Source organism: Leptonychotes weddellii, chromosome 9, assembly GCF_054177405.1.
Source record: "Leptonychotes weddellii isolate Sample4059 chromosome 9, ASM5417740v2, whole genome shotgun sequence".
Lineage (NCBI taxonomy): Eukaryota > Metazoa > Chordata > Mammalia > Carnivora > Phocidae > Leptonychotes > Leptonychotes weddellii.
Genome location: NC_138377.1, coordinates 34,728,058 through 34,755,132, shown reverse-complemented (window position 1 = coordinate 34,755,132; position 27,075 = coordinate 34,728,058). Strand labels below are relative to the sequence as shown.

The following is a 27,075-nucleotide window of genomic DNA, read 5'->3' as shown; positions in this document are numbered from 1 at the left end:
TTGGCAGCAGTGGCCAGCCTGTTTGTCTGCTGAGCTGCGGCCAGAGACTGGCCTAGAGGAGAAGGCACACTGGGCCCCTGGGGTGGCGTTCCCCGTGGCGCTCTGAGTTACAGTGACATTCCGGACTAGGGGAAGAGACCCCGGGACCGTGGTTAGGTGAGGAGAGGGCAAAGTGCAGCCCAAAAAGCTAGAAAGGACAAGGGTCTGAAGAGGCCTCCGTTAATGCCTTTAGAGAGCTGGTGGATTCTTAGAGCCTGAGTGGTGTCCGCTTGGTAGAAGGGACGGGTGAAGAGGAAAGGCAGCTACTATTCGTTGAGACTTTAGTGTGTGTTCTAGGTGCTTACATTTGTTACAGGTGCCTACACAACTGTGCGTGTTGGCATTTCATGAACATCTATGCCATGAACTATCTCATTTAATACCCAAAGCAATCTAGGGTGGTATAGATATTATTAATCTCATTTTAAAGATCTGGAAACTGTGAGAGGTCCAGAGAGGCTAAATAACTTGCCCCAGATCACACAGCAAGCAAGAGTCAGACCATGGATTCTTAACCAGGTCATCCAGCTTAATAATCCAAGCGATTACCTTTAAAATACCTCACATAGAAAAAAAAAAAAAAATACCTCACATAGAAATGTCTTCTCCCTGGAAGGTGTGCTGAGAATAGCATCATTAGGCAGGAATAAAGGTAGTTTTTTTTGTTTTGTTTTGTTTTACAATATCTGGTTTTGTAGCCTTTTATGAAGCACCTAAGGATATATCCTCTTATCTGTTTAGAACTAGGTTTCCTCCTTTCCCTGAGCAATGCCTACCACAAATACTATTTGATCTGTTTATGGGTCATTTGTTATAGTTTGCCTTTGGCTCAGATCAAAATAGAAAATGAGCCAGAACATGGTGTTTCCCAGTTGGGCATGTTCCCAACTTATTAACAGTGTTCCATCTGGGGACAAAATGCACATAGACCATCTCCAGGCTCTGGATTTCCGGGGGTCGGGGGCGGTCACTTGGGACTTTTGCTTCTGTCCTCTTGGGCTTTCTGTGGCTACTAAACAGGGCCATGTAAATGAATGGGAAATAGGAGAAGCTGGAGTTCGTGCTGTTCTTTTGGCTCTCCCTAATTGGGTAGGACTGCCAGGAGACTTGGCGTGACGGAGGGGTTTGAAAGAGTTGGCATGCTTTTCAATTTGAGGTGGTTCGGTTGTAACTGGCCTTGTTGTCACTGGCCGTCGTCAACACTGATGATCTGAGGATCATGGAGACCTGCCGCCTCCTCGTTTGGTAAGATGGTGTATGGATTGTGTGTCATTTCCCTGGGTGTATCCAAGATATGCCCTGGTCAGAATTGGCCCCATCCTTCCCGATGACTGTCGAAGCTTTGTGGTGGTGAGTGCTTTGTTATGGTTTTCCCTGACTGTGCCCGGGAGCCTGCCAGACTATAGATGTCCCGGCCTCAACAAAGCCCTGTGTTGGAGCACGAGGCTTGAAGTGCCCGGGTTAGCTCCAAGGAGGAGAAGATGACGGGCCTTTCGCCAAATAGTTTAGTGAAAAGTCTATCCGTTCATGATCGCTCTGAGTGCTAGCAAGAGAAACAGTCAGTCCTCTTAATCCTCAGTCTGGTTGGGAAGAGAGGATTAATACCCATGGAATAGCAGGATATGGTAGATAGTGTGGACTCAATACGGTTATTATGCTACAAAAGGAGAGGTAGTTGAAAATGAACACTGAGCTCTGGGGGAAATCTTACCCGTGTGCCCGTGTCTCCTCAGACATGTAACCAACCTTGTAGCTACAAGGCTAACCAACTAGCATCTGAGCTTTAAGCAACACCAAGCGGCGACCTGCAGGTGTTTCCCTGGGCGGGTGGGTTGACTCCTGCCAGGACTGACTGGGACATTCAGGGCCTCAGGCTACACCTGTGAGTGACTGGAGGGGGGTCCACCCCACCCCGATCGCAGAATTGTGCAGTGTAAAAACCTGACTGCTCTGGGTGGAAACCGTAGACGGTAATATACTCTAGCTTTGAAACCCTTGAGTTCTCTGTCGTTACTTCATCACTGGTAAGTGCCCAGCTGGGTCCATCTTTTCTAAGCCCAGGAGCTACCTCCCCAGGGCCTCTCGCGACCGGTCAGCCTCGCCTGGCAGTGTGATCTCAGCCCACCTGGCAGTCTACAGAGTTGCCCCCAGCAGGTGAGGTGAGGAGGTATTTACTCATTCCGCACATGTGCACCGAGTGCCTTCGAGGTTTGAGGCTCTGCTGGAAGCCCCGCGGTGGCGGGGGAGGGGGGTGGGCAGCAGGGAACAAAACTGGGCAAGGACACCGTCGGGAGCGGCTGCTTTCCTTCGGAGTCCGCAGGCCTGAAGCAGCCCAATCAGCTGGCAACCCCCTCGGTGGGTTGGTCACAGAAGGGGGAATGTCAATCGGTGCAGCCACTGTGGAAAACAGTATGGTGGTTCCTCAAAACATTACAAGTAGAAATGCCACATGATCCAATAAGTCCACTATTGGGCATTTACCCCCCCAAAAAACCCGAAAACACGAATTCAAAAGGATATCTGCGCCCCTGTTACTTAAAACAGCCGGATAGGGCACTTGTCTGGGAGCTACATTTGCATTTGAAGCACACCCCTATTTTTACTTGGGTGCAGTGAATTGAGGACCTGGTGAGGATTAGTGGTGGGGGGGTGGCTTAAGCTGTCAGCACAGCCTCTGCTCTACCGTGGGTCCTGTAGGTCCTGTAGCGCTACTGGGCGTGGGGGCCCAAAGCACGAGGCACAGCAGGAGGGCTGCAGCCCAGCCTGCTTCCTTGCTCCCCACTGCCATGGTCCAGTCATCCTCATCCCGCTGGGTAAACTGGTCTCTTCACGGACAGCCCCGGCGCGGGGCTGCTGAGACACCAGCTCCCCCACTTAACCCCGTGCCTGTGCCCGTCAAGACTGACTGCTCTGGGGCAGGGTTCCTCTTCCTGCCTTCTGTTGTCAGCTGATACCTTGGCCGGGTCTCACCAGCAGACCCTCCCCTCTCTGCTAGAGGGCTTCGGCATGCCCTTGTCTTCCCTTTGGGCCACCCAGTGAGTTCCTGTTTCCTTTCTGTGCGAGGCATCCAACTTGTAGTTGATTTGTACTGCGAAAGATCCTGCTGTGTCTCCAGCTCACTCCTGCCCACTCCTTTAGGATGGCCTGTAATGATTTATGGCTTAGCTGTTATGAAGGGAGCCTTGGAACCTTTCCCAGAGTCTCTTAATTCCATTCTCATGGTGTATGAGATTTTAAACATTAAAATGATGTAATATATAATTCCCAACCAAAACAAAGGAGGAAAGTCAGTCCAGCAAAATTCCCCCCCTCTTCTGAACACATGTTCCCTTCCTGGGCCGTGGACCATGGGAAGCTCCTTCATCTGCTTCCTTGTGCTTCCTGTCACCTCCTCACTCCCAAGGAGCCCTGAGCTGTGATCAGCTTGTGAAGTGGGGACTGGCCGGTGTCCACAACAAACCCAGACCTTCTAAACCAGGGTCTGTTGACCAGTGGGTGAAAGGCAGTTCAGAGTGTGTCGATATAACCAACAAGGTCAAGAACAGATACAGCAGAGCTGACCGAGAGAACGGGTCAAAGTTTCTCTTCTGGAAGCCTATGGAACTGAGGAACTGCTCCTTAACTTGATCTGTTGCCTTGTGCTTGGGCTTCAGAACAGATCTGAAAGCAGGAAGCTCCCTTCCACCTGGCTCAGAACTTTATCCCCACTACTTTGACCTTCATCAACAGGTCAAATAGTTTGAACAACCGAATGCCTGGTGCATTTTCAACCTTTCCAGTAAAAAAAAATTCACTTATTTGCATAATGTAATGTCATTTGCCCACTGCTAACACTTGGGGCAGGGTAATCCTTTCTAATGGGGGTCTGTCCTATGCACCGTCAGATCAGGGGCATCCCTGACCTCTACATGTGCGTAGCATCTCCCGACTTGTAACAACCAAAAATGTCTCCAGACATTACCAAGTGCCCCCTGGGGGGAGGAAGCTCTGCTTGCTTGAAAACCACTGCCTTGTCTGAATGTCAGGTGGTCTGTCCTAGGTCTAAGAAGTTAAGCGGACTAGAGGATCACTTGACTTTTTACAGGGGCCGAAGCAAAGTGTGTCACACCTTCCTTATAAAATTAAAAGCATTTCTATTTTATTTTTTCGGAGTTTGTAGACCAGCAAGGTTCCTGTTTTGGGGCTTGTGTCAGTTATCAGTGGCTGCACTGTGGCATTCACTCAGGCTCGGGCCCCGGGCTGGGAGGAGGCCGTGGAAGCACACGGCGTCTGTTGGGCGGAAGCCCGGGTTAGCACCCTGCCCGCAGCTCTGAGCAGTGGAGCCTGCTGCGATAAGACAGACGTATCAGAGCTGGGGCGGCTAGGGAGGGAGCCAAAGATGAGCTCAGTGAGCATATATCTATAAAGGGTTATGTTTAAAAGCCAGAGATTGAAAGCGCAGCTTCTCTTATTTTGGCATTTAATGATTATGCTTCAGTTCTACCATCAAGGTGTGGAATCAGTCACTTTTTATGAAAATCGTCTCCACCCAGAACTGAAAGAGGTGCCAGCCTATCTGTGAGTCAGATTCCCATCCCATGTGTGATGCATATGACTTGGATTTTATAAACAGAGAGAATCAAAGCTTTAAGAAACATTTCTCAACCAGCCTAGAAAAATGTACTAGTAGCAGTCCAAGTGTGCTTTGGGGGAAGCACACTTGCTATTTTCTTTTATTTGTTTTCCATACATGGGAGTGCTCTTTCAACTTAAAGTCACAGACACCTTAGATGGTATCTTCAGGGCTGAGTACTCTCTAAATATTGAAAGTAGACCCTAGCCACTAGACGCCTTGGCTGTTTCTCTATTGAATGGTAATCTATCTAGCTTGCATTTTTAATTCAATTCAGTAAATGTGTCCTTAGCATACATTGTGTGCCAGGGACTGAAGACATAGGGAAAAACAAAGTGTGGACTTGCCCTCTGATTGCTTTCAATCAGGGATCACCTTCAATACACATGCCTATAACCATGTGATAGAAGAAAGTCATCACTTGGCCCTTGCAGGGGTTGAAAGGGCTCTGAGACAGGAGGGGCTGTCTGAGCTGTGTTTTGAGGATGAATATGAGCCCTGCAGTCATGGAGGGGGTGAGCGGAAGACAGGGAACGGGCCTCCCAGACAGAGGTAATAGCAGTGCAAAGGCACAGAGGATTAAAATGTATGATGTGCTCAGGACACCCCAAATAACTTGATGCAGCAGGATTATAGGAGAAGAAATGTGGGAAGTGAAGAAGCAAAGTCCTAATGGGTCTGACATCCTCTGCTTAGTAGCTAAGCCTCAATCATGGAGGTGAAGGGAGCTGGAAAGGGTTTTAAAGTCAGAGAGCAGTGTAAGATGTGCATTTTGGGAGGCGCTCTGTGGTGGCCATCTGCAGAAGGAGGAGGCCAGGGGGTCGCAGACCTGGTTAGGATGCTGAAACAGTGGCCTGTCAGACCTGCCTGCTCCAAGGCAGTGGTCACGGGAGTGGAGTCAAGGAAACACTAAGGAGGTGGAATCGATGAGACTTGTTGGGTAAGAGAGTGGGAGGAGTGGCCAGAGTTCTGGCCAGTTAGGAGCCTGGGGGAATCCGAATATGATGAACTTACTTAGCAGGAAACCTAGTGGTAAAATGTTTGTTGCTCAGAATCATGGTTCAGATGGGAGATTGGATTTGGTGTCCTCAGTGTCCTCTGGGTATAGTAGAAAGTGTAATTTAACATATTTCAGTAGGTGTTCTTAGGTGGAGAGGAGAGAACAGCGGAGAAAGGAATTCTAAGCAAGAGTGGAAGAAGGTCGCAGAAAGAAGAATCAGAAGGAAGTGGTTTCATGGGTGGAGGAACCAAGTGCCAGATGAAGTCAGTTCACCGAAGGACTTGAAGCTGTAACTGGATCTGGAATGAGATTGTTGGTGCTGTTGTCTTAGTCCCTGCTCTGGTCCTTGGGGTTTGTAGGGCCCTTTGGAAGTCCACTACAAGGTTAACACGATAGCCCCTCCCCTGGCTAAGCCTTTTAATCTATTTGTAATTACTTTGCCCTCATCTTATTAGACCATGCCTCTTTTACTTTGGTCACCCTACCTGTGTAGTTAGGTTTGCATCTTTCTTCCTCCACGGACGGTGAAGATCAGTATCTGGCCTGCAGTGCAGAAAGGTTGGAAAGGGACTCGTGGCAAGGGAGGGTCGTTTGCTTGAACACATCTCATTCCCCAGCTAAAGGGCCAGAGAAGAACGTATCATGGCTGTGCTAGAAGATCCAAACTCAAAATAGCTCAGGGAATGAATCCCAAATGGAAATTCTGCAGGGACCTCAACACCATAGAGCAGAGGAAGGAACAGATGCTTGGCCAGCAGATTCCCAGGGGTCCTCTCTAGGTGGACAGAGAATATTCTTGGCCAGATTTGCTACTTCTCTAACTGGGCAAAATGTTTATTTAGATAACTGTAACCCAGAATCTCCTCCTGTGAGGCGGACCTGTCTAATTCACCCAGAGATCATAGGAAGAGATGAAATCTTGCCTTAAGAGGTTGCAAAGTTTAGGAACTTATGTCATGAAAAATAATCTAAATACGTAGATGGCATTTTTACTTTTTATCCTATAGCCCTGTATAAACTAAATCCATAAATATCTTTAATAGACCTTTTTTTTTTTTTTTAAGATTTTACTTATTTATTTGACAGAGAGAGAGAGCGAGAGCAGGAACACAAGCAGGGGGAGTGGCAGAGGGAGAGGGAGAAGCAGGCTTCTCACCGAGACAGGGCCTGATGCGGGGCTCGATCCCCGGACCCTGGGATCATGACCTGAACTGAAGGCAGATGCTTAACGACTGAGCCACCCAGGCGCCCCAAATAAACCTTCTTCTATTTGGTGCTTAAATCAAAACCTTGACACACAGAATTGTACCACGTGAAATAATGATTTAAAGGAATCCTATTGTGCATATTTTTAAGTGATCAAACCTTTTTTAAAAAAGTGAATAATAACCTAAGGTATCTTCCTCGTGAATCTAAGTTCAGAATTTAGATTTGTGTGTTTAATTCAGAATTAAAACACCATGCCCAGTTGGCAACAATCTGTTCCAGGTTTCCAGGCTAATAAAAATGATCTTTATCATGGTATAGAAAGTAGACTATTCATACCACATCCTCTTATTTCCATTAACTTAATCGAAGTCTGGCTAATTGTCGGACTTCATAGAAATGGCACCGGGAATAGTATGCAGCTGTTAAAAAATCACAGTTTAGTGACAGAGTACTTCAGGAGATCTTATGTAATGTAAGTGAAGAAAGAAGGATGGGTTTTTCATGTTCTCTTTTTCTCTTTAAAGAGTGGCAAGTTTAAGTAGGACGTAAGGGGTAAAGAAATTCTAGTTAAAAACTTCCTTGTAAATTTCTTATTTGCCCTGAAATCTCCAGTTCCTTGGATCCTAGAAGCCACAGATATTTTTGTTTCTCCTTGTATTTGGATTTCTATCTCTGGGTGTCAGGATTATAGGTGATTTATTTTCATTTTATTTATTTTTTCCTCAGTTTTCCATGTATTTCTTTATAACTACATTTGAACTATGCACATGCAATTACTTGTAAAAGCAGAGAAAAACCATAGCTTTATAAATCAAGGGAAATGAAGTGATATGTCAAGCAGATCTGCTTCTCTTCCTGAACTATCCCACAAACTATTTTAACTACTGGTAAGGTACTTCACTTCTTTGCGGTTGGCTCACATAAAATGGATGGATAGAACTAATCTTGGCAGTTGTTCCAGCTTTTCTAATGTTCTAGTTTAAAGTGTATTAGAAAACAAAAATGGCCTCCTGTCATGTTAGTTCCCCAGGTCCAGGCACTAAGCTTGGTGGTATTAGAGATACATCGTTTAGATCTGGGCTCTGCCTCCAAAGATTTCAGGTCCTTCATAGAAAACAAGACTAGTGCACAAAGGCAGCTCAGCCCAGTGAGACTGGGTGAGATGCGTGTGGACCAGACGTTGCTCTGCCAGGAAGGGGGAGGACTTAAGCCCCAACATTGCTCTATCGCCAATCATATATTGACTGCTTACTTATGCTTTAAGGATCTTCTGTCTCAGATGCCTCACCGTGTGTTGAACTACAAGTTAGATCACCTCACATCACCTAGTCTGGTACATACATCAGTGAGCCTTGTCACATTTCATTACAAGAGATGGCCAGTGCGTTCCGTTTACTGGGAAAACACTTGGTCTTTGGAAAGAGCTGTGTGTCCCTCCAGCTTCGAAAGAGAACAAGGGCTTGTTCTATTGGAGACATATTTCACCTTCCCAAAGACTAGTCTCTGAGCTCAGGTAGGATGTATCCTGCCCGTGGACTCGAGAGAGGGGTGGCTGAGTGATTGGATTAGCAGTTGCTGTCTTCTGGGCTACACAAAATGGTGAGTCAAAGAAAGAAAAAATGAAGCCATTAGATTCCCTCTCCTTGTTTCTTCCTTGAAGCCTTTGTGTAATCATTCTTAATGTGGTTAAATTTAAGTTGTTTCCAGTTCAGGCATGGTGCAATCAGATTTCCTCATGAGGGTGCTTTTCCACTGTGACCTCTTTGACGTCAGCAACTGTTTCCTGTTGATTTGAACTTCCTATTCACCTCGTGGATGACTTGGTTGGAGAAAAACTGTAAAGCAAGGAGCACTTACGAGAAATTCAACACAATGCTGTTACCGGAGATTTCCTTGTGCTTGCCCACAGCCAGTCAGTGGCACTCTATAGCTTTTGACAGAGGATTGATGTGTTATTGATTCAGAAATAATTCCAAAGCAATTCTTTTTTTGTTTGTTTGTTTTTATTTATTCATGAGAGTCAGAGAGAGATAGAGAGAGGCAGCGGCAGAGGGAGAAGCAGGCTCCCCGCCTAGCAGGGAGCCCGATGCGGGACTCGATCCCAGGACTCTGGGATCGTGACCTGAGCCGAAGGCAGACGCTTAACCATCTGAGCCACCCAGCGTCCCCCAAAGCAATTCTTAAGACTTGGTTAGGTAAGTCTAGATGTGGCTCTTAGCTTAAACATCACCTTAAAGCAATCACTAAATTAGTCATTAACCTTAAATGTTGCTTCTATTCTTTGAATTATTTCCAAAAGGTAATCTGCATCCTCACTGTAATACATCTTCAACTGAGATTTATATCTGTGGATTATGTGTAGGGACTAGGGATTCTTGATTTAAAGAGAAAAATCTTCTTCATCTGTTGATTAGAGTGAATCAACTTTAGGGAGGGGAGAGGAGCTACTACAAGAAGTCTCACTATAATATGTTAGCAGTCCATTTGCTTTTCAATAATAACAGTTATGATTATAAAGCTCTTAAAGTAGAGAATATTATCATCTGATATTAGAAAATTAGAACACTTGCTGGAACCGAAACCCTTGGTTGACGTTTTGGTTATCAAATCCAGTTTTGTAACCCCTTGCTCAGTATTCACCTCCCAGAAAGAAAAGTCCTCCTTAATAGCTCAAGGCCATGACCATGCCATATCAGGAAATGCCCTATACCCCTGCAACTGGCTTGACATCCCCCTCCAGATTCCTGTCTCATACCCACAACTGCAGTTTCGGCTGCTGTTTCATTCCTGCCTTCTTGTCAGCCTGAGAGCCCCTGAGCGAGGCCCCATCTCTGCATCCGCGGCAGAGGGCTCTCTGCCCAGGACGCTGCAGCTCCCCTGGGGGGGCCAGAGCCCCAGGAGCAGCCAGCCTGTGGGGCTGAAGCCAGAGTGGAGGTGGCAGTGATGGTGAGGGTGATATTGGCTTTCGCTTACTGAATCCTCGCTGTGTGCCTGGCGCTGTTAGAAACTCTTAGCTTAAATCATGTAATCCTCACACACCTGGGAGTTCAGTCATCTTATTATCCCTGATTTGCAGATGGGTGTTTCGAGAGAGTGAGAGAGCGAGCTGGTGACACCAGGGACTTGGGTGCTGGGCACAAGGTCTCCTAGAATACATTTTAGCCCCTTTGCATGATGGAATAATAGCAATTGTTTGTTTGTGGAGACTCTTCTGGGCCTGGCTCTTATGAGGCACTTTGCTTTTGGTTTAATCCTCACTGGATCACTGCAGTCATAGGTGTGGTTATCCCAGATTTATAAGAAGTAAACCTCCCGCCCCTTAAGAACTGGTGTGTGTTTCAGTTAAAATTCTCCTGGGAGCAAGTAACAGAAAGCAACTTAACCAAGGTCATGCAAAAAAGGGAGAAGTGAAAATAAAGATCCAGAGATACAGGGCCGGGTGTTCCGTGGAAGCTGGGGGCCAAAATCGTCCAGCTCTATTTAGGGATCTGAAACTGGAAAGGCAGGAGGAACCCAGGGAACTTCTTTCTTGGTGCCCGCATGCTCCCTCATCCCTTGTCTCTGCCTCACCATATGTTTCTGCTTCATTTTTTTCTCTCTCGTCCTTCTGTCCGTCCATCCATCCATCCATCCCTCCAGCTATGCTTTCAGGACTCTGTTTCACAAGGCATTTCCCATGGTCTCACCACAAAGATAGCCTCAGCTTCCTAATTCATGTTTCCTCACTCCCTGCACCCTGCACAGCCTAAATCAAAACCTCTCCATTTCAGTTCCAATTTTCTGGGAAAGGGACCGGGAAGAGAGTGGCCAGCATGGTCCCCACTAGCTGTTTGCAGGATGTCCAGCATTTCCCCATGTGACTACGCCAGGGCAGTTCTCTGAGAAAGTGATTAGTGAGCTGAACAGACACCCCTAAAGGTGCCCACCACAGTGACCCTGAAGGACATCCCCCCTGGTTCCTCTGCAGTCACTCTCCCTAGGTGACATCACCTTGTTGCAGGTCTCACCTTGGTGTGTCACTTTCATCAACCCAAGCCTTTTGTCTCAAACTTTTCTTGATGCAATTGCTCATCAGTTTTAATTCTTAAAGAACAATCTTTCTGAGGGGCTTTAGGGCATGCACACTGCTTGTACCTAGAGCCCCTATCAGTACAGGGGATATTTTTTATCCCCCTTGACCTGGAGAAGTAGCAGGTCTGAGCTGATGGCCAGGACTGACTTGGCCCAGGCTACAGTGGGTTAATGCAGTGAGGCAGGGGATGACAGGAATTCTATTATTAACCAGGCAGCAGCTCCTTGGCCTCCTGTAATCCACACTGAGGCCTGGGACAAAGGGATTTCTGAGTTGCTTTTATTCCCCCAGGTGTCCCTCACTCGTGTTAATGACTTGCAATTGTGGTTGGTTGAATGGGGGGCAAAGGAGGAGCAAGGGACAGACAAAGGGCTGGGCCTCTTGGCTTTAGAACTGAGGTTAAACCGGTCTGGTCTCTGGGACCTGGGGTTTCTTACTATGCAGGTTGGGGCAAAATTTACCTTAGCAGAGCCAGAGGCCTCAGGGAAAGCTCTGCAGGTATCCAGACTCAGTTTCTAGGAAACTGGACTTCAGAAAAGCTGGAGTGGCTATCTACACAGGCTTAAACACAGAAACCGTCATCTTTGTAATCTCTGCCTCAGCTGGGATCTGGAACCTCTTCCCTGCCCCATTATGCAATGCCTCCCTCAACTCAGGGGTCCCAACAGATGCTTCCTCGCCTTGCTTTACAGTTGAGTTTGTGAAGCATAACTTAGCGTTCCTCAGGTAATCGGGGAGACTCGTTCTTCAACACACAGACAGAGTGGAGTTGTGGGTAGGAGATTGTCTTCTACCTCCTGTCAGAACTTCAAATACACGTCTCTGCTTTGTAAGGGGCACTCGCGAAATACGGAAGATTTCCTTCAGGTTGCTGGAATTCATTCCATAGCAGGAGCATTTAGCCGACTGATTTGTTTTTGTCGCGGATATTGTTTTAGCGCATGTGGCCTGTCCAACACTCACGGGAGTCTTTTTCAAGCCGAGCCCTGTCTCTGCCACCTGTGGAGCCCTGGGACCCAAACCAGAGGTGATTGTACCTCATTTGGGATGTTATCCCCACAAGCCTGATGGGGCCTGGTTACTTCAGGCCTCCGAGAGGCCACGGATAGGGTGAAGAGAGGGGCTGTAAAGAGAGGGTCTCCTCTCAGCAAAAACATCTGGCAAGTTGATGAACCCGTTTTTATCTCCCTTGTGATATTAATTTAGGTCTTTGATAGCATGGACCATTACTTTGTGTTAAGTCATTATTTTATCTGGCTGGCTTGTTTCCCCTTCCTGCTTGCTTCAAGAGTTGTGTGTAGCCTGGGGGGTGAGCGTTGTTCTAGGTGGTGCCAGATAGGAGGCTCGAAGTGCAAGTCTGAATGGAAAGAAACCCCTGGTTTCTCAGTTCTAAGGCTTATGACTTGGCCGCACATCACAGGTGGCTGTGCCCCTCTGGCCCTCCTGCAGTTTCTGAGAAGCTCCCTCCAGCGCTGGGCCAAGAAACAGATGAAAGGGTGAGACAAGAAGGCAATATCTCCTCCCCCAGATTTGGAATTCAGCCCATGCCCTGGCTTTTCAGGCTTGAGACATGAGACTGATTTGGGGGGAACTAGAAATGGATGAAACTGCCCTTACAGTGCCTTCATCTCTTTGATGCCTACTGCCCTAGAGACTCTTGCCAGGTACACTGACGTCCAGCAGCCTAAGGAATAGCCACTTACCTACTGACCCAGTTGCCGCCATCAGGTATTTCGAGCTCTTGTAATTCATGTGACTGCCAGTTCCAGCCATGAGGAAGGCGAACGGGCCGGTTAACAAAAATGTGTAAGGCTGATCAGCTTGTTGAGGGGTGGTTTGGGTGGCTTTACCACCTGAGTCTTCGTCAGGTTCCCCTTGGCCACCCCCTCCAAATGAACACAGCATCGGCGTCACACCTGCCCGAGCAGATGCAGCTCTTAGACGAGTCTCGGTTCCATGCTTACCCTCCATCCCACTCCACCACTGACCTGCTCTTTCCATGAGAGTCCTTCCCATAGAGAAGAGAAAGAACACTGTTGCTCATCAGAGCTCGTCCCTCCCACATCGGCTGCTCCGCTCGCCCATCACACCCAGATGAAGGCCATCGGCTCAGTCCGATGGCTTACTGTGTTGAGCTTTCAGTTGGCTTAGATCAGCCAATGTGAAGAGTTGTTTTGTTAGTGTTTGGTTTTTGTTTTCATGTGTGTGAATTTTGCCGTTCTATTTTTACTCTTACATTCATGCTTCTCATGAACAGAGAGAAGTTTCATAGAGCCAGGGGATGAGAGAAGTTTCATAGAGCCAGGGGATTTTTTTCCCTTCGAATTAAGGTCTTACTGAAAATCAGGAATAGAGAGGTCATGAGTTCTGTTTTCTGACTGGGAAGACCTGATGAAACCAGAGGTGACTCGGAGCATGAGCGAGAGCACACACGCCCTCTGTCCACTGCTTGGCTGTGGACATGTGGTAACACCGAGCAAAACAGGAGGGCTTAAAACCACAAGGAGAGATGAGTTCTGAGTACATGTCCTTTGTGAATTGGCAAATACCAATTTCCTTACCAAATGACCTCCCACCCTCCTACCCCTAAAAGGATGATGGCTGGCCCTGTGGGGTGATCCTGTAGGCCTTAGCTTGCATGTCCCTTGCTCGGAGAGACCTCCACGGACCCCCAGGCAGATGACCAGATGTCCCTGCTTCCTCCACTTGTCCTTCACAGGATTTACCGGAATTTGTATATTTACCTGTGTATATAGCTCCTTGTTGTGTTTTTTTGTTTGTTTGTTTTCGTTTTTGTTTTTTTTAAAGTAACGTGTGTCTCCCACACCAGACTATGTGGGTAGAGGTCATATCTGTTTTATGCCCTTTCTACTCTCTGTTTGATCCCCAGCACCTCATTTGGCACCAGGCTAGCCGTGGACTTCATAAATGTTAGTGGAGGGAGTCAGGAAATCCATTGATCTTAGGGGTTCCTGAAACATAGCACTTTATACTGTCCATCTGGGAGACGTCGCTTTCTCATGGAAACTTCGCATTTCTTTTATTAAAGTCTTAATAAAAGCACTTTGTTCACACCACTTGCTCAGTACTTAGCGCACTGCATGAGGAATCTTAAGAGCCCATTTCTCTCTCTTTTTTAAAATTTTATTTATTTATTTGTTTGAGAGAGAGCGAAAGTGTGTGTGTGAGAGAGAGAGAGAGATGAGAGCTCGTGAACAGGGGGAGGGGTAGAGGGAGAAGCAGATTCCCTGCTGAGCAGGGAGCCGATGTTGGATTCCATCCAGGACACCAGGATCGTGACCTGAGCTGAAGGCAGACACAGACTGAGCCACCCAGGCGCCCTTAAGAGCCCATTTCACCTGCAGGGTTGAGCGCTCCTTCCAAGTGGAGACAGCATCGCGCTAGTCTGCACATTTCCACTCCTGACTCAGGAATTTTCTGTTGGGCTGAATGGAATTTCTAATGTTGAGGGCACTCTGAGGAGGCTGTCATTAGACTGCTGTTGGGCAGACTTGTCTAAAATGTTTTCCTTTCTCTGTGAGTGTTCTCTGCCCACGTGTGAGGACCTGTTAGATGTCCCTTGCATTCTGTGAACATGCTTAACCCTGCATGTTCCAGAGGAAAGGCATGTACCTTTCCATTTATGTTGCTCTCCTCCGCTTTCCCAAACCCAATGATTCAGCTAGGGATTGCATCATCGTTATCACTTTACTCATGGTGAACGTCCAAAAAAAAATGAAGCTTGAGGTTACACCGTGTTTCAGGTGCAGAGCTATAGTGAGAACCAGAGGTTTCTGAAGCTTTCCTACTTTTTATTTAACACAGAGATCAAGGCTGTGTGGAATTACTTAGAGGAGATCCAGGTGTTACTCCCCCACCCCACCCCCTATCCCAGGGATCTAATCCCACAGCCCTCATGTCTTGCCCTGTCCCCGCCAGAATGTTTCACTCAGAACTCCACTTGATGACCTTTTCTGCCCGTGCCACAGCCCAAAGTAACCTGTTGGCCCAACTCTAGGCTAATGGCCACACCACGCTGGATCCTCTCTTGTGTTTCTATGCAGGATCGTCTGTTTTTTGTGATGGAGTTTGTGAATGGGGGTGACTTGATGTTTCATATTCAGAAGTCTCGTCGTTTTGAAGAAGCACGAGCTCGTTTCTATGCAGCAGAAATCATTTCGGCACTCATGTTCCTACACGAGAAAGGAATCATCTATAGGTGAGTTTTGGTCTCCTGATTCATTCCCTGTTTGCCCTCCTGGCTTCACCTTTCATTCTTCCTGGTAATCAACTGAAATCTTTTTAGAATTAAATTCACAAAGGTGTGAGTGTCCATTAGAATAAATGAATAATGTAGTGTTCCCCATTACCTGCAAACCGGAATTGCCCCTGTGTGATCTGCATAAAACTGGCTTGAGCGGCTCCATGGAGACTGTTCATGAATTCAGACAGCCAGACCCTACAGGGTGCTGAACCCATTGTTGCTCTTTTTTCTGTTTTCACATTGGAAGTGATCCATTCCATTTTAAGAATCCGTACTTACACCGAAGAGCGTGGCTATCTGTTGCCCTAAATTACCGTGATAAGATCTCGGTCAGTTGGAGTTACAGCTCACCAGTCAAGGAGCTAAGTGGCAAACTGTTGATGAGCAGTGTCCTGCTTGATAATATTTATCGTTTGTAGCCCCTCCTGAATATTATTTGATTTCATTTCATGGCACACAGTCTTTTGAGTATAATAGACATTTGGGGCTTAAAATCTGGTTGCCATTGTTAGATCTCAGAATGCAAGGGATATGGATGGGTGAAACTTTATTCAGATGGAAGATTAGGTAAGGTGGGGAATGTAACAGTGAGTGTTAGACAATGTTTATTCTTAACTTTTCATTTTTGTCCCTGAAGTCAGTGTTTTGCTTTTAATTTTTTTTTTTTTAAGATTTTATTTATTTGCGAGAGAGAGAGTGAGAGACAGAGAGCATGAGAGGGAGGAGGGTCAGAGGGAGAAGCAGACTCCCTGCTGAGCAGGGAGCCCGATGTGGGACTCGATCCCGGGACTCCAGGATCATGACCTGAGCCGAAGGCAGTCGCTCAACCAACTGAGCCACCCAGGCGCCCCGAGTATTTTGCTTTTAAATAACATTGTAACTTAGTCACCACATAAACACTTTCTTTCTCTTGAGAAGCAATTGTTGCTTTCTTTTGAGAAAAAAATCATTTTTATCTTAGGAGTGTGAATGTCAATTTCCTGATTGAAACTAGCTATTTATTAGCCTTTCTAATGCTGTTCCTTTTGTGGGCTCCGAACCGTATTGACATCTCGATGAAAGTGTAAGAGAGCTTTAAAAACAGAATATTCTTAAATATCTAGAAGTCAAAATAGCAAGAGAGGAGCGAGGCTAGGCAAGAACTCATCAGAGCTGGTCAATGATGCCAGAAAAAAGAGAGAAAGCAAAGCAGGTAAACAGGCACAATATGGAAACATAAATTCTCAGCTCAGGGCCCTAAAACCTCAACAAGATGCAGCACTTTGTCTCAGTCCCAGCTGTGAGGCAGAGGAGGGGGTGCAGAGCTCCGAGCCAGGCTGGATACCAGCAGCGGGAGTCCTCTGCTTGGACGTAACCAGCAATCTCCGCTCATCATTCAGCCACAGAGCTGCCACGGTGGCTTCTGGTGGCCTGTGCTTTGAGCCTGCTTGACCAGACCCTCTGTTGTGGCAGCTCCAGCATGGAATTGTTCCTGCCGCAGCATCCTGCCCAGTGCAGGATTGGTGGGGGTTGCTGACCCAGTGTCTGATGGTGGAGGGAGTTCAGAGGTCTTCCTGGTGGTAGCATCAGACTCTGGGCCATGGGCTCTGCTTTTGTTCTCCTCTCCATGGCTTATCCATCCATCCATCCATCCATCCATCCATCCATCCATCTCTGCTCTGTTTGCCCCAGAGAGAGCCTTCCTCACATTTAATTTTCAAGAATGATGACTTTGCTACTTGGCAGGGGCTGCTATTGTAAATCCAAAGAAGAATATTAACGAGGGCAGCAAGGGCTACATGGAGCATTGTGACAGCCGGCTCTTTACCTGCATTTCTCCCTGATCCTCCTAGCACTCTTATTATATAACAGTAATCTTATTCGTGTTATTTAGATGAATAACTGAGTCTTAGAAAGGCTTAATAACCACACTGTCACCTAGTAGTGAAGCCACAGTTCAAATTATGTCTTTAAACCACGGGCTACCCTGTCTCCTCAGGAGAGACTTGCATACTTAGAGTACCACTAAAGAGTGGGCTTCTTATTGCCCTTCTGGTGATAGGGCAACTTTAATTCATGAAAAGGAGGCGGAGTGTGTGTCTTCATCCTTTTGGGCTGCTATAACAAAATACCACAGACTGGGTGGCTTATAAACAACAGAAATTTATTTCTCACAGTTCTGGAGGCTGGAAGGCTAATATCAGGGTGCCAGCAGATTTGATATCTGATCAAGGCTGTCTTTTTCTGTGTCCTCAAATGACAGAGTGGTTAGGGAACTGTCTGGAGCCTCTTTTATAAAGGCACTACCCTCATTCATGAGGGTTCCACCCTCATCACCTAAACACCTCTTAAAGGCCCCACATTATTAATACCATCACCTTTGGAGGTTAGGATTTCACCAAAGGAATTTGGGTCCGCCAGGGGCAAGGGGCAGGGGGGCAGGGACATAAAACCTTCAGACCATAGCAGTGGAGAAAAGTAATAAGGTCAAAACTCGTTTTCTTGAATCCTTAAAGGCTTTACTTGAACACCACATTACATTGCTGCAAGGCAGCCGACTTGCTCTCCTGTGTAGGATCTGATCGCTTCTCATTCTGCTTGTTTCATTGGTCTGGAAATAAGGAGGATGGACACTGTAACCTGATGTCATTTCTGTGAAGCAGTATCAGCCCACATCTTGAGAAATTTTATTTAAATTCTTGGCATCTGCAGTTCAATTTTGAGAATTTATTTTAATTTACTCTTCAACTTGGATGCCAGATGTAGGCGCTAACTGATATGGTTGACTTTGAAGGGGACACATTTAATTAGGATAGATTCAAAAGCTATTTTTATCCTGTGGATTTATTTCACAGGATAATTTAATTCCATTCAGGTTACTGGCCTGAGAACAGAGTCTTAAGGATAAGCCTTTGAAAACCAAGTCCTTGGAACTCACACACAGTAAAGGGCACAATTGGGTCGCCCAGGGCGTAAATTTGATCCAGAGAGCACAGAGAGAAGCTTGGGAGCATCAGACAGCCTCATTTATCAGACATGTCCTGGGACGGTCCTTATCAGAGCCAAAATGATCTCATGGATCATGCCTCTGACCTATCCAGATACAGGGATACTCATTTTATAGTGCTTTGCTTTATTATACTTCACAGAGACTGTGTTTTATGTACATATATACATATATATGCACATTGTGTATTGAAGGGTTGCGGCAACCCTGTGTTGAGTAAGTCTACCCGTGCCATTTTTCCAATGGCATTTGCTCAATTTGTGTCTCTGTGTCACATTTTGGTAATTCTAGGAATATTTCAAACTTTTTCACTGTCATTATATTTGTTATGGTGATCTGTGATCGTGACCTTTGATGTTACTTTTGTAATTGTTTTGGGGTGCCATGAATTGCACCCACATGAGACAACAAATTTCATCCACGAATATGTGTGTTCTGACTTCTCCATTGACCAGCCATTCCAACATCTCTCTCCTTCCTTGGGCCTCCCTATTCCCTGAGACACAATGATATTGAGGTTAGTCTAGTTAATAACTACTGTGGCCTCTACGTGTTCAAGTCTCTTACTTTAAATCAAAAGCTAGAAATGATAAAGCTTAGTGAGGAAGGCATGTTGAAGGACAAGATAGGGTGAAAGCTAGGCTTTTTGCACCAGTCAGCCAACTTGTAAATGCAAAGGAAAAGTTCTTGAAATCAAAAGTGCTAGTTGAAGCCGGTGCTCATGGCCATTCCAAAAATTCTCAGACCCTTAAGAATTGTGTCAAATCTACACTGACTGTGCTCTATAAATGGAATGAGAAAGCCTCTATGGCAGCACATCTGTTTACAACATGATTTACTGAATATTTTAAACCTACTTTTGAGACTAGCTGCTCAGAGAAGAAGATTCCCTTCAAACTATTACTGCTCTAGCAATGCACCTGGTCACCCAGGAGCTCTGATGGAGATGTACAATGAGATGAATGTTGTTTTCATTGACTGTGAACACAACATCCATTCAGCAGCCCATGGGTCAAGGAGTCATTTTGACTTTCAATTCTTATTATTTAAGAAATACATTCCATAAAGGCTACAGCTGCCATGGATAGTGAATCCTCTAATGGCTCTGGACAAAGTCAATTGAAAACCTTCTGGAAAGAATTCACCATTGTAGGTGCAATTAAGAACATTCATGAGAAGAGGTCAAAATACCAGCATGAACAGGAATTGGAAGAAGTTGATTCCAACCCTCATGGATGATGACCTTGAGGCTTCAAGACTTCAGTGGAGGAGGTCATTGCAGATGTGGTGGAAATAGCAATAGATAGAACTGGAATTAGAAGTGAAGCCTGAAGATGGGACTAATTGCTGTGATCTCATAATCAAACTTGAATGGATGAGGAGTTGATTCTTATGCAAGAGCAAAGAAGGTGGTTTTTTGAGATGGAATCTACTCCTGGTGAAGATGCTGTGAAGATTGTTGAAATGAACATGAAGGATTTAGAATAGGATATAAGCTTAGTTGATAAAGCAGGGGTAGGGTTTGAGAGGACTGACTCCAATTTTGAAAGAAGCTCTATTGTGGATAAAAATGCTGTCAAATAGCATCACATGCTCCAGGGAAATGGTTCATGAAAGAAGGAGTCAATCATTGTGGCAAACTCCATTGTTGTCTTATTTTAAGAAATTTTTACAGCCAGGAGCACCTGGGTGGCTCAGTTGGTTAAGCGACTGCCTTCAGCTCAGGTCATGATCCTTGAGTCCCTGGATCGAGTCCCGCATCGGCGGGGGGGGGGGTGTCCCTGCTCAGCAGGGGGTCTGCTTCTCCCTCTGCCCTCTTCCCTCTTGTGCTCTCTGTCTCTCATTCTCTCTCTCAAATAAAAATTAAAAAAAAAAAAAAAAAGAAATTTTTACAGCCAATCCAGCCTTCAGCAACCACCACCCTGATCAGTCAATAGTCATCAACATAGAGGCAAGACCTTCCACCAGCAAAAAGATTACAACTTGCTGAAAGCTCAGATGCTGGTTAGCATTTTTTAGCAATAAGGTAGTTTAAACTTAAGATATGTACATTGTTTTTTTAGACATAATGCTACTGCACAATTAATAGACTACAGTACAGTGTAAACATAACTTTTATGTGCACTGGGAAAGCAAAAAAATTATTTACTCATTTCAGACAGTTCAGTCTGGAACTGAACCTGTGATATCTCTTGAGGTATGTCTGTAGAGGTGTGGTTATTTGCTTGTTTGTTTTTTGTCAGGGGAGGTTTTTATTTTTCAGCAAGTTACAAAGATGGTACCATGGGCAAATCATTGTCCAATAGGACTTTAGAAGTACCTTAGGCTCCTTGACTTTCTTCTCTCCCTTAGCCAACAGAGCCTTGCATAAGAGGAGAAAGGCCAGTTACATTTCTGTGCTTTTCCGCTTGACCCTGATTCTCAGATGTGTTCACTTGCATTTCATGGAGGAACAGAAGCCCAGTTCCCTGGAGATAGAGCAAGAGCAGGGTTTGTGCCTTTGCCTTTGGTTGGAAGGTCTGGGGCTGCCATGGCCCAGAGACCAAGAAGAAAGGGCTGGGAAGTAAGCAGTCAATGAGCCACTTTGCTAAGGGGAAAAAAAGACTATTCATTCCTTTGTCCTGGGCTTGTTGGCTGATTGGGAGCCCAAATAGAGCTCATGAATAATTTACACGGCCATTGACTTTTTTCAGAGTCAAGTCCTACAGAAAAGTTGGAAGACAAAGGGGCATGCATCCCATTTACCTGCCCTCCAGCATTACAGACCCCATTTTCTATCATGTTTCATAATCTGTATTAACGGGGAATTCTGCCATCATTGACATTTCAACCCCAAACCCCTAGAGCCAGCCAGCACATAGTGGATTTGCTGTTTTTGACAAAGCATAGAATATATTTAAAATATGTTTAGTGAGAAAGCCTTTATAGAAGAGCACAGTTTAAGTTTTGATTCCTCCTTACCATTTACACTTGAACATGGTGCATTTTAATACACACTTGGAACCCATGAGTCTGATCACTTTGTGCTCTATGCACTTCTTGGCATGCTGTGTGCATGGTAATCAGTGTTTACTCCTAAAGCCCCAAGTGCTTGCTGCGGTAATTTGTCCCATTGTCCAAATGTAGAACTAACCCACAGAGGCTCCAGACCTCAAATATATTGTCTTTTACATGTATACTTAATGTAGCACATGAACTTTTAAAGAAAATCACCTTTGAGTTCTCCTCAAATTGAGAGAATAGTCTCTACCTCATTTGACTTTTTTTTTTTAAATTCAGAATATGGGAAGATTGACAATCTCCCTCCAAGATCTGTTAAGCTAGTCTCTGAAAACAGCTACTGGAGCTGTGTGAATATACCAATCTTTAATATCATCTGACTCTTGTTTCTCAAGGATATCATATAGGACCATCAGATGTCTTGCTGACTTCAGACACCTGTGTGATTTGAAATTAGCTTAACATAGTTTTGCTTGGAGAGCCACCTCTGTGAGCATTGCTTCTGGGTCTGTGAATTCACAGTTAATCTATTTTCCAGCCAATTTGTGCATGGGTCAGTGATGACTATCACGTGCTTGAGTCATTGTTTTCTGATATCTACCTCTCCCCCTCTTGGAAATTGTAACATCGGTTACAACATCTGTTTGAGTCCCATCACCTGGGACCTTAGTATTTCTTGCCAGCAGAATTTCAGGGTCCCTAAATGTCTTTCATTTGAATCTGGAATTTTGGACGCTTACTGTTACCTCGCCTATACTGGAATTCACTTCAATATTTATATTTGTTGTACTCACTCTAGTGAGAAAAATCTTTTCAGATAAAGGTAAAAGCCGAATTTAGGAGCTCTCTTTTCCCTTTGCCATTCGATAACATCATTCCTTCTGCTCTAAGAAGTAAGTCTACTCTTTCTTGATCTGCTTGCTGCAAAGACAACTACAAATTGTCATTTGTTATTTTCATCATAGCCCTTGTTTCTTCAGGATGTGCTAGCCATGGGATTCTCAATACACTGGTAACTTTCATATCTGGTTTTGACTGTGAGCCCTTACCTAGGATTGTTACTAAGACTCCAAACTTTTTAGTCACATTCCTGCTTCTTCTCTTGGCTTGTTGGTCACAGATTGTTCTGTCAGATGGTGACCTCATTCAGTGCCTGCTCTGTCACTGTCACCATGAAGTGACTTCAGGATGCTTTTTCAAAGATGTGAAGGAGAGCTCAGAGGATTTTCAGCTTATTAGAATAGCTGTTCATTTCCCCCAGTGAAACTTGGCCACTTTTCTCCTCCCTCACACAGCCTTTGGAGATATTTAGCAAGTGTTTATTGAGCATCAACCCTCTGCCAAAGATATGAGTACAATGATAGGTAAAACCAAAATACTCCCTTGTGGAGGGTATGGTCTAGTGAGGGAGAAAGACGTCAATCAAATGACCATACTAATAGAAAATCACAATGGTGACCAGTGCCATGAAGAAGAGGAGTGCATTGCAGTGAGTGAGAACTTCTAATACAGTAATTCAGTCTGGTCAGGGAAAGACAGAAGAGTTTTCTAAGGAAGTGACTCTTGAGCTGGGGTGGCCAGGGAAGAGGGATGGAAAGAGCATTTAAGACAGAAGGAATAGCAAATGCCAGTTCCCAGTACCAGGAGGAAGCATAGCAAGTTCTGGGGTTCTAGGGGAGGCCAATAAGTTTGGAGTCTAGGAGGCATATCCTCCCACAATAGGCATTTCATTATCTTAGAGTGTTCATTGTCATCTGATGACTTCAAGATTTTGTTAGATACTCCTTGTAAGTAATTTATTTAAAAGTTAGGTAAGGCTGTTCATGCTGCCAATTGCTGGAGGAACCATCCATTCACAGTGAGTTCCTTGTGTCCTGTTCTATGTGTTTATATTCAACAATGGAATTATAAAAATTCTAGAGCCAGATGAGGCCTCCGAGAGTGCCAAGTTCTCTTTTATAGATGAGAAAATTTCAAGTCTGAAACATCCAAACAGTAAATTGCTTATCAGAGTGGATGTTTTCTTAGGGTGGCTTACCTGTAATTTGTTTCCCATGTCAGGAAAAAAAAATACCATTAGAAGATTTTGTTTCAGGGCACCTGGGTGGCTCAGTTGGTTAAGCGACTGCCTTCGGCTCAGGTCATGATCCTGGAGTCCCGGGATCGAGTCCCGCATCGGGCTCCCTGCTCAGCGGGGAGTCTGCTTCTCCCTCTGACCCTCCCCCCTCTCATGTTCTCTCTCTTTCATTCTCTCTCTCAAATAAATAAATAAAATCTTAAAAAAAAAAAAAAGAAGATTTTGTTTCAATCTTTAACTTACTGCTGACATGAAGAGCTAATCAGGACATTTGGAGGCGTTTGATATTGTTCACTCTGTTTCCATGAGGAAAATGCAGGTGAACTCAGAGCATATTTACTGAGCTGCCACTTTTATTAGGAGATATAAATACAAAGTGAATAGATGTGGTATCTGCCCTTTGAGGCTCTTTCTGTGGATTGGGAGAGATGGCCCATAAATAATTAATGGCAGATGGGTTCTAGAGTTGGAGTATGCCCAGCATATTATGGGAGCACCGAGAAGGGCCACTTACCCTCACGTGGAGGTTTAGGCAAACTTTCTGTAGGAGGTGATGGAAAGTTAAAACCTGAGAAATGAGGGTGTTTAGGTAGGGGGCAAGCTTGAGCAGAAGTGGAGAAGCATGAAAGCTCATGGTGAATATGTGGGTGGAGTGGAAAACTACAAGAATTTTGGAACTTAAATTTTGAGCTCTGGTGGAAGATAAGGCTCGAGGGGTTGGCAGAAACGAAGTTATGAAAAAGGCTTAACATTCTTGAGATATTTGTGTTCTGTATCACTGAGGATTGGGTGCTGTTGCCTGTAATAGGAAATGGAATATGATGGCGCCTTAAACCGGTTAGAATGTATTTTTCTCTCCCATAAAAAGTCTGGAAGTAGGCAGTCCAGCTGTGCTATGAAAGCTCCGTGGAGTCATCTGGGACCGAGATTTCTATCTTTTCTGTTCAGCCGTCTTCAAGGCCACCTCGTGGCCTAATGTGTTTGCTAAAGCTTCCAGAGTCATCTCTGTATTAGTTCCAGGCAGTAAGAAGCACAAAGAGCACTTCTCCCAGCTAAGTTAGCTCCCTTTAAAGAGCCTGAAATTTTACACATTACTTACCAAGGATTTGGCCAGAACTTGGTCCCATGACTGCCCCTAGCTGCAGTGAAGGCTAAGAAATCATGATGTGGCCAGGCTCCAGCTACAAATCAGGGTTTTCTTATTAAGGAAAAAAGGGCAGGATAGTTATTTGATAGGAAACTCACAGTGCCAGACACAAATTCCATGCCAGGGAATTGGGTTTTATGTAGCAGGTGAAGAAGAGTCTTTGAAGAGTTTTCAGCAGCTTGCCTGACATGAGTAGACTTACATTTCATATTTATCTGGGGGAGGGAGCATGCAGACATGGACATGTAGGTAGCAGGGGGAGGTTCAATTTGTGACTGTTGCACTGTTCCAGGTAAGAAGATAATGAGGACCTGAACCAAGACGGTCGTGGTAGGGCTGAGGAAAAGAGCGTAAGATGAAGAGATACGAGCAAGTACAACAGTCAGGCCTTAGTGGCTGGGTGGGTCCAGGAGGTGAAGGAGAAACTTGGGGTCATTTCTAGGTGTTTAGATAGAAGGTTGAATGCATGATGTTACCATTACCTGGGAGAGATCATGAGTGCAGGAAGACATCTAGGCAGAAAAGGACGATGACGAGGTGTAGAAACATAATATGTCAGGTACCTGAGACGTTCCTGTGGAGATGTGAAATGGGCAGGTGGATATGAGTCTGAAGCTCAGTGAAACAGATGGGCTGGAACACATATTTAGAAGTCATCAGGACATAGCTATTAGTTCAGATCATGGAGGCTAGATGACATCACCCAACAAGAGTGTCTTAAATGGAATGGTGAGCCAAGGACAGAACCTTAGGAAACCAGACCCCATTAGAAATCTGCCTAAATTTGGCTCTGGGGCTTACGAAATTTTTTGATATATTGCATCATTTAAAGTAAGTGTCCCCAAAGTGCAATTCCATTTAAATTACAATGCTATAAGAGAATAGAAAAAGATCACATATATTCTTTCAACTGAAAGAATGCTGGGCTTGGTTTTCAGAAGATCTGGGTGCTAGACCCAGCCCTGATTCCTGCTGGTCCTGGAGGTGTGGGCAGGTTGCAGAATGCTCTGAGCCTCTTTGGCCATCTGTACATTGACGTGGCTTCCCTGCAGGGTATCCATGAAGCTCAAATCAGATGAAAGTGAAAATGTGAAAGCTCTTTGAAACATGCCATGTCAATATAAGAGGTTATTTCTTGTATACGTGCTATCAGATGATTTAGGTTTTCTTTGTAGCATGGGCTTGAGCTGAAATTACCCCAAGATGCTTTCTCAAGAATTCTTTACAGAAATTGGAGTTGTATCTTGTAAATATCAACCCTCTGAAGACCAGTCTTTTTTTTTTTTTTTTAAGATTTTATTTATTTATTTGAGACAGAGAGAATGAGAGAGAGAGAGCACATGAGAGGGGGGAGGGTCAGAGGGAGAAGCAGGCTCCCCGCCGAGCAGGGAGCCCGATGCGGGACTCGATCCAGGAACTCCAGGATCATGACCTGAGCCGAAGGCAGTCGCTTAACCAACTGAGCCACCCAGGCGCCCGACCAGTCTTTTTATAATAAACAAATTTGTGTTTTCCTTTCGAGCCAAATCATTTTTTTTTTTTTTTTGCATTTTAGCAATATTTTGAAATTGTGTGTCGTTAGTATCCTTAAACCACATACTTATCCTGAATCCTAAAGATAGTTTCCTTAAGAAGCCCTGGAGCATATGGGACAGATTGTAAAACCTGGAGACTAGACTTTTGCATCTTGTTTAAATTTCAACTCTCTAATATATGGGGGGAACATTTGAACTCATTCAGGATTTACCTTTTCCGGTACTGAAGCAAATTTTTGGTTTTTCATTTGAGGGAAGATTCAAGAACTTTTTTGGACCATTACTGGAGCCCCTTTCCTGGCAGCTTAGTCCCAGCAATACAGTTTCTCAAAGGACCCAGATCAATGGCAGAAAGAAATTTCAGCCCTGAAACATTTTGTTTCTGTACTTCACTTCCTGTACTTATTAAATCAGAATACTGATCCTGGCATACCTCATCCACATTTGACCTTTTGCATCAACAAGGGCTGTGGTTATTTGGAACTAATGGATAAGTGTGTTAATTGATTCCAGTCACTGTGAAATCAGACCACCAGTGTTGTTGTTCTCCCCACCAAATTGATCGATCAGCCTACTGCTTCATTATAATTAAACACAATCTTGGATTTATTTGCTAAGCAATGAAAATAGTCACTTGGTCTTTAGGTATCAGATGAACATTTGTAAGAAGTGGTTCAGTTATATAGTCCAACAAGTGTTTATGAAATGCCTATTCCATGCAAAGCTTTATGTCAGGTCCCCAGAGAGTAAAAGAAGACTAAAGAAAGCCCTTCCCTCAAGCTTGGGGTATTTATTCAATCCTTTAACACATATGTGTTAAGCACCTACCGTGTGCGAGGCACTGTGCTAAGCTCTGGAAACAAATCAGACAAAACCCCACATTCTCAAGGAGCTTAAATTCTAGCACAGGTAGTCGGATAAACAAAAAGTGAATATATTGAATGTCAGGGCGATAGATTCTATGGAGCAAAAGTTGTGTAAGGGGAAGATAAAGATCAGGGAGAATAGGACAATTGAGGAGATGAGCAGAGACCTATGAGGAAGCAAACTCTATGTTAATACCTGAGGGAAGAACATTCCAGGCCGAAGGAATGGCAAAAACCACAAAGCCCTTGGCGGGGGGGGGGGGGGGGG

At 45.0% G+C, this 27,075-nt stretch overlaps 1 protein-coding gene across 1 annotated transcript in view; it reads left to right on the top strand.

Annotated features, from left to right (window-relative positions):
• Nucleotides 1-27,075, top strand: part of PRKCH (protein kinase C eta) — a 204,241-nt gene that overhangs the window by 119,640 nt on the left and 57,526 nt on the right. The window contains exons 6-8 of the mRNA XM_081829755.1: nt 4,517-4,596; nt 9,683-9,806; nt 14,997-15,151. Coding sequence (XP_081685881.1) covers nt 4,517-4,596; nt 9,683-9,806; nt 14,997-15,151 — 359 coding nt within the window. The remainder of the gene's footprint in view (nt 1-4,516; nt 4,597-9,682; nt 9,807-14,996; nt 15,152-27,075) is intronic.